The following is a 15,088-nucleotide window of genomic DNA, read 5'->3' on the forward strand; positions in this document are numbered from 1 at the left end:
GATTCATGCCCACATTGTTCTAGTGCTTCATGTGCATCAGCTTTGAGGTGGTTATATTTGTAAACAGAGCCTTTTCTCTCTATTTCAATCCTTCCTCGGTTTCAGCTGAGGCAAAATAAAAATCGTGTGTGGGTGTGCTTGGGGTGTGAAGGGCCTGTGAATGGTAAATGCATAATGGTAAATGTTATTTTCAAAAGCTGAGATGTGCACAATTTAGCAGTGATGCTTGGAAAGCTGATAAAAATAGAAACATTGCTTTAAAAGGATTTTACATTCTTAAGAATCCTGATTCAAATGTTTTGCATAATGGTGACTGGTTGCTTTTTGGATAATGGATTTTGGTTTTGCAAGAGCAAATTGTGGTGATTCAACAGACAAAATTTTTGCTCCAAAATGTTTCTGGGAAAAACTGGGACCTTTTACCGCAAGGACACCATATTATCTATCGGTTTCAGTCATGCAATGCAATAAATTTTTCTTCAGGGGAACCTTTAGTGTTTGCATTAATGTTACTTAGGCAAGTACCATAAATCTAAATGGTGAAGCAGATCAAATATGACCCTGTAGGGCAATAGCATGTTTGACAACAGCATGACCATGTAACCCGCTACTTTGAAAAAGGCTGCTGAGTAAAACTCGAGGAACATGAAACTAGAGCCCAGGGTGTTCATCCAGCCTCTAAACTCCTCAGATCAAAATCCCAGTGACCATCAGCGGGATGCACTGGAACTCAGCAGCCAGTTGCCCAAACCCAGAGTTTCAATTGCAAATGCACTGGTGGCCTGGATGGAGGCAACCTGTCACCAAATAATCGCAGACTGCTTCAGGCTGACTGCAATCACTCTCAGGTAGATTAGCAACATGCTGCAATCAATCACAGTAAGTGTGGGACAGTGAGTGCAACTCATCCGCATCTCCACTCAGCTGGTTTGCAACCGGTTGTCAAGCGCCTATGTCATTTTGCAGTTAAGTGACCATACTGCAGAAACTAAATCACAATTTGTGCAGGAATTTCTATTTTAGATCCATGAAGTTCAGGCTTTGCTCTGAATGCAAATAGTTAATTTGGGAAGTTTTGTTTAAATTTTGTTTGTAGATGGCAACAATTTGCCTAAAGTTTGCACTAAAGTTGCTTTGAAGGTGGCAACTGACTGAGTGGTTCCAGACCCATCTTTGACTCATCTTCAGAGGCAACAAGGCTTCAAAGACTGCAGTAATTTTGAACGTGCTGCGGTCTCCCACCACTGTGACTCCAGCATATACAATTGTATCGAAGTAAAACAGTCCCTTTAAAATGCTCGCCATTGTTAAAATAATTTTCTTACTGTAATCTTAATGTAGCAACACACACACACACACACACACACACACACACACACACACACACACACACACACACGTGCACCCAGACTGAAATAAGGAGACGGGGATAAGAGGATATTAGTTCTGAATCTCATATCCTGTTTTATTGTTCAAATATGGCAGAACAAGATATACAACACAGTACAAACAACACACCCACTCAGTCGGACATACACGTGGAAACATGGAAAGGCAAACAGAGAAGACATATTTGTACGCTTGTTCACACACGCACACACACACGCAAGTCTGAGTTTGCATGATTGATACAGACAAGAATTTCTCAGGGGAACCGCTGATCAAACGTCCCACAGACAAACACATCCACGCTTTCACAGACACATGAACAGGCCAACAGGACAACTTGTGTATTAAAGGGGATTTTAAGGAGATTAAGGACCTGGTGACAACAAAAAAAAAAAAAAAGCGAAAAGAAAATATTCAAAGTCCACCTTAAGACAGCTACCCCCCTCCTCCTCCTCCTTCCATCCGTCTGTGTTATTGACCGTTTAAGTAGGTTCCACAGAGATGAGAGTGCATTTTCCAGCTCACACCTGTTCTCACTGCAGGGAAATTAAACCTCAAACAGCTGAAAATCAAAGTCACTTGCTTTTTTCTTACAATGGAAATAACACATATTCTGTTTTATGGTGGACTTTTTAATTTTTTTTAAAAACATTTAACTCAAGAATCCAACCCTTTAGCCTCAGGCTGATGTTTAAGAGACTTTGGCAAATCCCCGAAGCTACCCCACACGCGGGGTAAAAAACATCCTTCAAGAAAACAAGAATCGCACGAGTTTGTTTTAGTGACTGAAGGCCACTTTGATCTGAACAGTATAAACCTGCTCTGTAAAATCCGAAACCAGTTTTTAAAAACATAAATTACAAAAATCTTGTGCTTTGTACACCTTCGAAATACAAACTAAAATCCAGCGTCTTCATTTTTTATGTTTTTACATTAAATCATGTAAATCAGCTGTAAGACAAAGCAGCTAAACAGATTAAATAATCACTGTTCTAGCTGTTTCCTGCAGTAATATCTAATTTAACACTGGTGCGTACGTATTTCTGAATAACAGTGGATGGATTTCATGAGCACAACGCTATAAGGGCCTATGTCATTAAGCTTACATTAAAAAAAAAAAGATGGAAGACAGCGAAATTAGGAGCTGTGGGGTTCTCAGCTGTGAGGAGCTATTGTGGGACTCTCAATCACTGCTTGCCTTTAACAGCTCTTCCATGTACAGTACTACAGAATCAGATGCTTCTCAGCATCAGCATACTGATACACCCCAAAACAAAAACACTGAGCCTCAAACAAACGGACTCCAGCCTGTGTCACAGACTTAACAATTGACCAACTGTGCTGCTCTTTAAAAATGCATTTCATAGAGAATCAAACAAAAAAAAGAAAAATCACACTGATGTATTAGAGAGGAAGGCGAGTTCTGAAATAAATACTTAAGTCTAACAGTAATAACAGCTTGTCAAGGATTTAATCATGAAGGTTCTGGCATTAACGGAGAGACGTTTTTGGCAACTCATAGTGTAATGTTACGCTGAAGCACATCATTTTATTTTGGAGCATCCCCAAGCCACCAAAGTTAGTGTTTTTATTTATTTTTAGTGGAGGTTGATTTATAGGATTTTGCTCAAAAGCATCACTTAAGTTTCCAAAGTGAATCTATCTCAACTCCATGATTGTCTCGGTGCTGCCTCGGTAGTACACACTCTGGTAATGCAACTGTAATATATGACACTAAAAGCAAAGCTGTGGGGTGGGGGCAGGTTATGTCAGTTTCTGTACCAGACGTGAAGAAGATAAAATAAAATGATAGAAATATAAATAAGATCTATTTAAGTGGACTGCCAAATGCAACAGAAGCTTGCACAGATTCAAGTCCAGCATACTGACGCGTGTCTCACACTTAAGTTTGAAGAATCCAGCCAGTCACACGGCCTCTTCAGCCACAAAGATGAACAAATGATTTTCTGTCTATGAAGGCAGAAGACGTTTAAAGGATGGTGAAAGACTCTTCACCTGAAACCGTTTCAGCAAAAGGCTTTTTTTTCATTATCAGAGGGAAATAAAGGACATTTCAAGTTCATTTTAAAAGGTAAACTAAACTATAAACAAAACTTAATTTTTCTTATTCTAAAAGGGCAGTTTTGCAGTGACGGGTCACAGTGAAGCCTTAAATACGGATGAGTGTCTCTACAGGAGTGCTTCACATCTGTGTTCTGGGTTTGAGTGCCAACATGTACCCCTCCCCTGCAGATCAGTGCAGAAGGAGGGACGAAACTCTCGCTGTTAGATGTAGGACAGCAGAGTTGGTGCGGTAAGTCAACAGGCTAAACAGGCTGGCCTGTTAGGACGGTCACCTGGCGTTAATTTCAAGCTACATCTATTTAACTAGCACTGTGTCGAGCTAGGTCAGGTGGGCGGGTGGCTAGCGTGGCTGGCTAGCTGGGTTAGCTGGTCAGCAAAGCGGGCTGACTGGTTGGCTGGTTCAAGCTTTGTGCCCAGGTCTTACTGACTCTTCTCATGTCTAACCAAGCTTGGCTGATGGTGTCCGGACTGCTGGTTTTTCAGTCTCTGCGCCTCGGTCGGGTGAGGTCACTTCCTGTTCACTGTGATGGAGTTGGCTGTAGTGTTCGTCTTTGTAGCAGTTTCCTCTGTATTTCCAGGGGGCTTCACTGCGGCAGCATTAGGACCGCCCCCATTCTGAAGTGTTTCCTGTTTGTACTGTTGCAAGGCGCGGTTGACGGCGTCCTCGACCAGTCGCTTGCTGACCTTCAGCAGCTCCGCCTCGTCTGGCTCAGACCGGCGACGCCCACCTGGGTAGCAAAAGCACAAGTATATGAGCACGTCATGTCCATTAACAGCGAGTTGAAAAAAGTAATCAATCAACTTTGCCAATAAAAGAGTTTGTCAGCAATATTGTGGGGAAACAAAAACAAAGAAAATCACATAATTGATCAAAATCAACAAATCTTAGAAGATCAGTGGAATTGTGCCAAAGGAGAAAGCCATCCAGCCATGGGCCAGATTCAAATTACTTACTTTAAAATTGTTTAAAAAAAAAAAAAAAAAAGGGTATTGGACATAGCAAAACATTTTACATAAATATTGCCTCAAGGTCGAGAGTCTGGTCAGTAATGACCCCTCCTTCCCTTAGTTAGCTCCAGTTGCTAGGCAAAGTGTGTACCACTTGCAGTTGCCGAGTTGCTGCTGGAGTTGGTGGCAACAATGATGCAGCACATGGGGGACTCTAGTGAGTAAAACTTGCTTCTTACCAGTGCAACCAATATGTTTCAACACATTGACTTTAAGTTGAAAGTCAAACGTTGCCACGTTTCTGGCTTGCATATCAATTTTGCAAGTTTGACTACTGCTGAGTAAGTTGTTGGCGAGTATTTTCAGACAAGCTGGCATCTGCCATTCAATCTATGATGCAGCACTAGGTGCAGCACACTCTTTGGCTACCAATTACACCTGGCAACTCCAAGCAACCTCCAGCAACCACTTGCCAACTGGTTGCGGAACACGTACGTTTCCCTAGCAACTGGATGTTGCCATAGGGTCAATGACTGATCTGTAAGCCTGCGTGACTGAGGTCTAAATTCGTTTTAGCCCATATTGCGCGTAGTTTTAAAATGTAATAAAGGCAAATTTTGTATAACTGGCACCTTCAATGTTAAAGGCGACCTATTATATTTTCACACACTGTTATAATGATGGGTGCTCCTATTAAACACAAACCAGTGCACAAACATCTGAATGATGTCAGTGATAGGAGATTTCCACAGTATTGTCATCAACCTGAATGCAAAGCTACGCTACACAGTCCAAGAATAAAAACATGGGAGTGATAACAAGGATGCCAATGAAACTCTAAACCCGATTTATACCACCATCGTCAACTGTCAGAATATAAATGCCCCCTTGTGCCTGTAAAAGGGCATGTTAGAGCAACATCAGTACTCAATAAAAAAAATATCCAAACCCATCATGAAACTGCTGATTGTTCTCTGTGTTTGTGGCTCCAGCTGAGCTTCCACTTCACCATATGTGTCAGGAATTAGTCAATTTTTAGCTATAGTGACATTTAACTCGACGGTAAATTTGATTGCAGCACTAAGCTGCTTCCTGTGGTGTCTGAGTGCCTTTCTGATGAAAGCACGACCCGTTTCATTCTTTTTCTAATATGCTCAAAATGAAAACAGAAAATAACCATTAATCTGACAATAATTAATTGTGTGGATTCTCCACTCATCACAGACTGAACACGGCGACAACAGATTGATGTCGCAATAGGAAAGAAGTGATCGTTGCAGAGATGATAGTCACAGAAGATGTAAACAGCTGATATTAATTTCCTTTTTGGTTTGAACACCAAAGCAAATCATTTAAGTTTAGTTCAGCTACAGACAAAATGGCAGACAGAAAGACGGCAACGCCAGTCAGAAGAATCGCCGAGATGGTCAGTCAGTCAATAATTCATGTAGAAAGAGAGCAAAGCAGGCAGGCAGGCTGTAGGATGGACAGGCAGGAGCAAGCCATTCAGAAAGAGAGTAATAGAAAAATCATTCAGCCATCCAGTCTGTCTGGCGCACACAAACACACACAGGTACGCACAAACACTATATAACCGCATTAGCTTTTGATTACCAAGGCCAAGCACAAGATTCGCACACTAACCCTCTTTACCACAGAATCCCACTGGGCCCATAGGTTTGTTTCATTTGAAATCAGCGTCGTGCTCTATTATTCATTATACAGTGAGACAGAGCATACAGCAGGAGACGACGATGATAATTTTGCTGAGGTCAGAACCAGCTGAGAGTATGATGCGTAATTTATTGTCATCTGTTGTTTTCATCCGACAGAGGTGTCTCAAACCAGCCATGTGTCACATTCTCTTATGTTTTTTTTAATATTAACCAACAAGATGGTGAAATTAAATTAAAGCAAGTTCTGATGCTGTGTTAATTGTTCAGTCATCTGCTGTTAGACTGTTACATAAGTGACAATCCACACACAATGAGTCATTTTATATGAAAATCCTTCTGTGCAGACTACTAAATTAGCATACCCATGAATAATAAATACAACAAGGTGCCACCGACCTTGCTGTGCCCTCTGTTAATATGCAAATATCAGTGAAGTGCATCTGCTGACCTCTGTGCAGAATATAATACAGTGGCATCAGTCACCAAAGACCGACTGTGAGCTGAAATCTGTTATCCAGACCACTGGAATAAGTCACTGTCGCGAGTATATCACCTCCGCCACGGTCTGATGACACGAGCACTGTGGGACTGTGGATTTATGCTGTTTATGCCAAGCGTCCAGCCTGGTAACAGCACGCCAAACAGAAAACAGGAGTCGTCAGAACAAGCCAGCAGTTGCTTCTCACTCATCTATTTAACGTCCCCGTGTGCTCGAATCAGCTTTTCCATCTATTGTTTTTGAACATGTTCTGTTTTAGCAACTTGAGGTTTATCGATGTTGTGCTTTCTACAAAACGCTGCTGCTGTTGTACTGAGATGTTATTTGATTACCTGCCTGCTTGTCTTTTTGAGTGAGTCATACCTCTGATTGATGTTTGTTTTTCTATCTACCCTTTAGTTTTAGTGACTGAATTCACTGAATATGCCTTTCTCAGTAAAACTGCAGGCAGATTTCTAAGTAGCGCAGAGTGGCGCTCCTAGCACTAATGATCACAATCGTTTAAATCATGTGACGGTCATCCTGTTTAGTCTTTGCTCCACTCTTAGAACTCCCTCACAGTCAGCGCCACAAAGCGTCCGCTCATTACTGATGACCGGTTTCTGATTCATGAGATAAACAGCAACTGGGCCAATACTTATTTATTTATTTTTTAAGCAAGGAGCATATTCTGCACTTTACTTAGGCAACCTCCTAGTGGGCGACAGTCTGAAGTAAAACAAACATTAAAATGTTTGCAGTCCTCTCTGCTGTCAGAAACTGTTTAATCAACATTTAAAATATAGTAAAACTGCAGTAAATGTAGTTAAATTAAACTGTGCCTAACAACAGTAAAGCTGTAATTTGGTCAAACTAATCTCTGCTTTCTTTCTCGGCAGCAGTTCACATATAAAAGCTGAAAACTGTACGTTAATTGTGTTTTGTTATTTATGTTTTGTTAAATTTTATGCTGGATATTTGAGGGTTTGTATAAGAATGCATTAGAGCTGGCATATTTCAATATGTTTGGTCTAATCATCATTTTATGAATTGAGAAATAGCCCAGTCAGTGACGGTTACAGCCGGAACAAACTGGGTGAAACCTCGCCTCTCATCAAAACAGAAGAATCATATCACGGTGGGAACTGTGTAATTTACTGCAAAGGACAAGACGACTACAAGAGCTATTCCTCAACAGGGTTCTACTGGTTCTACAGTTGAATTGCAGTTTGTACACATGCTGAACCCATTATATGTCCACTAGTTTCTAAAGGTCTCAACCCAATTTAAGTAATTTATTTGAATATAGATTGAAAATAAAACACATGAAGAAGGAATGTCTGTAATAAAATATGTGTAAGTAAATATCAAAGTAAGAAAGGTAAACCTAAAATGTAAACAAGGATTATGATTTCGAGTGCAGGATGAATTATTTTACTCAAATGAGGGGGATGCAACTGAAACAAATACATAAAACCCAGCAGCACGATTAATGGACAGCCTACTTAATCACTTCCTGCCCAGATGCTCTAAATAGGACAGAGACTGCTTCTGCTTCCACCATTTACGCTAACTTAATAAAGAGGAATGAGATTGTATGTGATTGGATTACAACAATATTAGTAAAAATACTGAGAATGATCAGAGAGACAAGATTTGGATACAAAAAAGCAACGAGATGGTATCATCTTTTGTAATCAATAAACTGGAGATTATTCCAAGGCAAGAAGTAATCACACCATTAATCAGCCTGAATTTGATTGTTGTGAAGGTATATGGGAAATGATGGCTTTAGGGTCATTGCAGTTGTAGCTTGTAATCAGATGCAGATCACACTTTGAATGAACCCTCCCAACTCTGATTGTACACATATGACGGGAGGAGGACACGTACTTGAGCGTTTAGCACGGACTGGAGCCTGAACCAAATCTGCAACACAAGCACAAACATCAAATATTAAGTAAGCACAAACAAACAAAGCAGACATATTCTGGCGTCTCAGGGATTGCACACACTCTCCAAACAGCGCCGTTATAAGAGCCTCTTTGTGTGTTACCACGGGGGAGATACTTTCAGTGCTAGACAGCAGTGATTTTAAACATTAGTTTTGGACCCCGGGGCTACATGAAGCCTAAAATGGATGCAGAAATACTGTGAAGGCAAAACTGTTAACCAAAGCCACTGAGTCATACTACCAAAATATTGCATTAGGTTGGACAGAAGGATGGAGAAGGAAAGCAGGGCACAATACCGTGGGCAAGTTTTCTTCTTGTAAAAAGTGGCTTTTAAAAGAAATCTGTTGCATACCAGAAGCTTTTATTTTGAGGCTGCACTTCAGAAAATAAAACACTGGACAAGATACGATGACATAAGAGTGAACTAAAACCGTGACTTAGCGCTTCTTGAGCTCCTTCCGTTGCATTGAACACCCAGAAAATATCGCTTTCGATGCCAACCTTACGTAAGGTGGTTTCGTCTCGCTTGTCAAAGGTCTCTTCTGTGTCTGTATCTGTTAATGTGACTGCGTGTTTCTATCTGCCTATTCAATCTTGACCTGTCGAAGTGACGGCCTTTATGATGGCAGTAAAGCCATCCTCTGTACCTGTTTCTCACCCACACACACTAGCAGAGAAACAGATAAGCTTTTCAAACTGCGGATAAACGGACTCCACGGCAACGAGGCTGACAGACACATGAATCTCACTCGCTCAACTTATCTCTCTCTCCCCCTCACTCACACACACACACACACACACACACACACACACACACTCAGTGTTCCCACAATTTCTCAAAGCACCAGCCCTCCTCGTATCCTCTCCTCTCGCTGCCACTCTGCTTTTACCTTCTCTAACCTCGCTCTCTCTTTAGTCAAACATTTGTTCCTCTTGCTCTCCCTCTCTTCACCTTTTTTTTGCTGGCTGTGTAGTCATGGTGACAGTGATGAGAACCAGACACACACTTTTAACAGCAAAAGGAGGTTGTACCGACTTTCCATCTGTTTTTGTTGTCAAGTTTAACTCTCTATAGCCTCTAAGTATCATCTTCTCCCAAACCAGTTCGTCTTTACCTATTTGGCTTCTTTGCCTCTTTCTTACGTTCCACTTCCTCACTTTTTGGCCTTTTTCAAGTCTCTAAAACAGCTTTTTTGGTCTTAGACTGAAAGAAAAAAACAGTAGAGAAAAAAAGTTACAAGCGCTCTGCACTGAGGTCCCATCATCAAGGAGTGACCCTAATCATACGCTAATGTAATTTTTGTTCTCGTTTCTAAAACAAAGGGGCAGAGGTTCGTTGGTTTTCTACTTCGATCCAGGCTAATGTATCTGAACTATCATGACTAATACATCTTTTAGTGTAACTTTATTGACTTGACTTTATCCACATCCAAACTAGAATTACAGCATTACTGTTAAAATGATTACATTACAGCCTTACAGTTGTGTCCCTCCCGTAATCAGTCAAGGTGCAGTGTAGACTTTAAAACTAATTTTATTAGCAATTCAGTTTCTTATCTTTCCCTGAGTCACTGAATAATAGGGGTGGGGGGGAAAAAACGATACTGTGTAGTATCGTGATATTTTGTTTGCTAATAATGTATCGATACAGGGACAACAGAAATCGATATTTTGTTACAAAAAAGTTTTTGTGGCCTGGAACATGCTCTGACATTCCTTCACTGTCCAAATGTGTTTAACTTTTTTTATGGCAGCAATAAACATGACATACTTATTTTAATTTAAGACATGTTTTATTTTAATTAAGTTTAAAACTTTTTTATTTAATGTAAAATTATATATTTTTTTAATTTACTTTGAAATTCTTCAGTTGCTGAAGGGGCTGCATAGTTTTCACAAATTGCATAGTTCAGAATAGCTTTAATTGTACCAGATGGTTGCATTGAGTTAAGTTGGACTAGACTGTAATACAAACCGTTCAGTTTGTCAACATTAAAACTGACTGAAATGAGAGAAAGACTGAGTGTGAGACTTTGTTATTAGATAAAATGAATATTGATAAAGTTTACCTTTATGTACAGAATCTGAATATCGCAAAATATTTTTAAAAAATTGCAATAATATCGTATCGTGCGTTAAGTATTGTGATAATATCGTATTGTGGGATGTATGGTGATTCCCACCTCTACTGAATAATGGTCCAAACAAGGGTTTTGCAAATCCTTTTGATATTACAGTAAAGCTGACCCTTGATCTTTTACAGCCACAATCTTATCAGTTCATCCTTGGCTTTAGCAGATAGATGGAGACTCCTTTCAAGAATTACTGTGATGACATATTCACAAGAATGGGCTTGGCACTGTCACCATTGACAAACAAAATCTAAGACGTTTATTACTAAGTTTATTGTTATAGCTGTTGCAGACTCCATGTGAAAAGTTGTGTAAAATGTAATTAGTTCCCTCAATGTGTTTAGGACATGTGACAAGGTACATAAAGACATATGAAATCACTATTCTGCTACTGCTGCTGCTGGTTCAGATCCACAGAAACTCAACCAAATGAATATGCATTCAATCAACAGCAACAGCAATTGTCTTATTAAATAAAACACAATTCTAATCTTAACATGTGGAGTGGTTTTCAATAACTCAAAGAGGTTTTCTATTAAGTTTTCTAAATAAAAAGGTCACTCTGCCACAGTCACAGCATGTCCATGTACTGATGTTAACATATAGTTTAAAGCATCGGAGCTGCTGGGTGTTCTTGATATGTTCTCTTTGTTCCTCTCTGATGTGCTCCTGCTGTCTCGGTCTCTAATATCTTCCAGGTCTCATAGTTGCTCCGAGAGGCAAAGGTTGAAAGGTTCTTGCTGTTCTTGGTGTGCAGACGCTATGTTTAGGATTTTGACCGTACACTGTCAGCTTTGAGTCTGTACAACGTCAAGTGGCAGTGTGTGTCTGCTCGAAGTCACCACTCCACTGTAATATATGTTGCCCTTTGAAGGGACCGTTAAACACCATTACTGCAAATTCTCTTACACAACCTCCCCTACTTATTCATCTTGCTTTTAACAGCCTTTTCTTCAAGAGAACCATTTGCAGGATTCTGTTGAAACCTGGACAATTTCACTTGAAAATATCACCTCTTGGATGGATGGATATTCTACTGAGCCCAAACCGGAAATTAAACGGACCAGATAACGGCAGCTACTGATGATGCAAAACCGTGCACAGGAACTAGCTGTAGTATCTAAAATGATCCTTAATAATCGCATTAAATTGAATCTAATTTACTGGATTGTGTTTGCTAACTATCTAAAAATTTGCTGTCATAAATACACTCTTTTTACTTTGAATGAGCTGATCATTTTTGAAAGCTCTCACAGGGGTTTGAGCAGAACATCAATGCAGCATATCTGCAGAAGGAGGATGAAAGGAATGGGTAAATAAAAAGGAGGAGGAGAGGAGCGTGTTCGGGCCCTAGAGGAAGGCTTGCTGTATCATGAGTGCGTGCTTTGACCTCAGCATCCGCAAACAACTGGGAAAACAGAAGAATTTCATAGTAGTCTAATAATGTAGAAGAGACTGAATGTAAAAGCTTCTTCTTCAGTACGTGACTTTAGGAAGCAGAGGGTAACAATATCTGTGCAATAGGATGGAGCTTGAAATGAGAAAAAGCAGGGGGGGGAAAATGAACTTGGTGCATGCGAGGACAAAGACGAAGAGAGAAAGCTGAGGTTGAAAAAGAAGAGGCCGGCGGGGTTTTGTAGGCTGTGGAGGGGTGGGTTGGGGTACAGAGCACTGACAGTTTGCAGAGAAATATACCAGAAAGTTTTCCATACTTGATTCTGACTGCAGCAGAGTGCAGCACATTTATGCCTGATTCTCAGCAGCCCATATCCTGGTATACACTTTATGAGGATGAGCTGTCCATGGATCGTTTATTATTAAGCACCAGGTTAGATTTTATCACCGAGGAAAATTCTGCAGCTGTAACGTGGCTTAATTTTCCACTACTTTGTGAATCTTGCAACACAAGAAAGTAATTACGTTTCTGACCATCTCTTCGCCGTGCCAGAGCAATGGGATACAGCAGGGTGTTGGTGCCCAGATCTGTACAACTCAACCAGCGCAGTGAAGACAATTTTAATGGCTCAAACAAAATGAGACACAAGGATGGACCCACTAATCTGCTTTCATATCATTCTAAATACAAAATAATGAGATAAAAAAAAAACAATGGTGATAAATAAAGTGTGATCAGAATTTTTTTTTGTTAATTTCAAGTTTCTCTTAATAAACTTGAAAAAAAGGGAAGCTTCCTGATTTCCACGCCGCTCAGCAAACTGAGCTAATGAACTAAAAATGGACACGGATGGTAGCGAGCCAAAGCCATGCTGACTGCACAATTACACACGGAAACAAAGTGCTGCGGACTCATAGATGGCACCAATAATCACCAATAATAACAACAGATTTAGTAAAGTGGGGTAGCATTACTCTGTGGGACTATAACTGAAAATATTTCAACAACTTGCGCTGTAGTTCCAATTTTTTCAAACATTTTGAAAACGTGGCAGCTTTAATACTGTAGCAGTCCAATAATACTTGAACAAAGTACATTTTCAATTATTTTAGGCAGCAGTGGTTCCAACAATTACCGTAGTTTTTTTAGAAAGACGATTATCACAAACTCAGTGAGAGGAAATCAGTTAAATGAACATGCAGGAAGAAAGGCTGATTAATATGTGAACGTTTGACTGAATAAGTAAATGTAAACACTGCAGCGACAAAACCAAAGTGTCCATCTTCAACTTGTGTTGAGCCATTTTTATCTGGTCCAAAAATATAAATCCGACTGATGAGCTGCAAGAAATGTCAGCAGATCCAATGAGCAATGATATCTAGCCCAAAAGACCAGCACTGCCTTCATTGAGCCATGTGACCGACAATGAATAAAGATAACAGTTTCAGCGTTGCTTTCATTAACTTAAGAAAAAAAAAAGTGGCACGTGATCTTTTAAGATTCCTGTGGGTTTGACACTGGAAGCAGACATTAAAGCTGCAGAGCCAGGCATGTGCGGCGTCTGTGAACTCAGTTTGACTGTGCATCAAACAGCCCGGTCTTTTAGTGTGAATGGAAAACAAGCACGGGAAAAAAAAAAATCCCACTGCATTTTGATTTGATAGGTTTCGGTCTTTTACTCTGGTGTGACAGAGCAACACATCATAGTCTGTTTGCTCATTTCCACACCTCACCAGTAAGCAGTGATAGTAAACTGGTTTATTTTCATTACTTACACATAGAACTGTATCTAATTTGGCTTTAACGTGTGCTGGAGATCTTTATAACGGCTGGAGACAGTCTGGTCCGGTTCTAAAACAAATTGAGCTTAAACAGAGTCTGCACAAACACAGACGCTGGCTACAATCCTGTCACAATCAAGCACTGATGGGGAAAAGGCACTGAAGAAGTGAACATCACATATTGATTGCACCTTAAAAAAGGAGACAGTGGGTTGTCGTCATGTTACCAAAACTTAGTCCCCAGGCCCCCTAGGCCATTCTTTGGGCCATGTGTGGTGTAATTTAAACCCAAATGTGACTCACTCCTTAGTATCAGGACTTGAGGAAAAGGCAGACAGCACTCAGAAATGGCCTTTTCTGCTCAGTGACCTGGGCTGTCAGGTCCACTCTTATAAAAGCACACTTACAGGTCATGAAAGAATGGGAATATTTCAGTGTTAGTAATACAGAGAAAGGTTTTTGAGTGCTTTGGCATTAGCAGAACTTCAGATCTGATTACTAATCCAATGTGGTTTGAGCAAAGACAAACATAAAACATCTTCAATTTAGGAGAGGAAACTTTAAATGTGGGTTTTATAAAATCCACAAAATCCAGTTAATCACACAGACTGATTTTCTTTACAAAAATAAAAAGGCTGTTTGGTGTGAACCATGCAAAAAACAAAACTTAAGACTGTTGACAATCTTCTTTAGAGTAGACATCTGGCTTGGATCACATAAAAAGCAAGACATGTAATGATGAAAAGTTAGAAACAAAACCAAATAAAACCCCCAAACCCATGGGTGACACCAAAACGTGCACAGATCAACAAATTCCTAAAGTCGTGTTCATGTGTCTATCATAAGGAAAACACTGAATGGTGTTAGAGGAAGGCTGGTTCCCAAAAACCAAATCTGCAGCATATTTTAAGTTTGTGAAAGATGATCTCAGTGCTCCACAACACTCTTGGAGTAGCGTTTTATGTGGACACACGAGACAAAAGTCGAACGTCTGCAGTTGAAGAGAGACGTCAAAGCAGACCAACACAAACATCCTACCCCAACTGCGAGGCATGGTGTTGCTCCTAAAGGAGATGTTACTAAATTCGAGAGTTTCCCTACTTTTTCACTTACCGAGTGTGTCTGATCAATTACAGCTGTCTGTATGTTGTTAGTTCAGTCAGATTGTTTCGTCTATAAACACCTGAGCCCATCTGATAGGTAATCATTTCAGAAATCCTTTCATTTCCTGATGTTTCCATACAACAA

The 15,088-nt window shown here is 40.2% G+C and overlaps 1 protein-coding gene across 2 annotated transcripts in view; it reads right to left on the reverse strand.

Moving 5' to 3' along the window:
- Positions 1–1,440: 1,440 nt before the first annotated feature.
- Positions 1,441–15,088, reverse strand: part of akap7 (A kinase (PRKA) anchor protein 7) — a 48,111-nt gene continuing 34,463 nt past the window's right edge. The window contains exons 10-11 of one of the 2 annotated variants that reach the window (XM_085431561.1): positions 8,470–8,505; positions 1,441–4,202 (exon numbers count right to left, since the gene is read on the reverse strand). In XM_085431561.1, the coding sequence (XP_085287687.1) occupies positions 3,982–4,202; positions 8,470–8,505 (257 nt within the window). In that variant the 3' untranslated portion in view covers positions 1,441–3,981. The remainder of the gene's footprint in view (positions 4,203–8,469; positions 8,506–15,088) is intronic. The other variant, XM_085431562.1, reaches the window with a different exon arrangement.

This window comes from Copadichromis virginalis, linkage group LG15 (genome assembly GCF_057382275.1).
Source record: "Copadichromis virginalis isolate Kocher_CV1m ecotype Utaka linkage group LG15, C_Virginalis_male_GT1.1, whole genome shotgun sequence".
Classification (NCBI taxonomy): Eukaryota; Metazoa; Chordata; class Actinopteri; order Cichliformes; family Cichlidae; genus Copadichromis; species Copadichromis virginalis.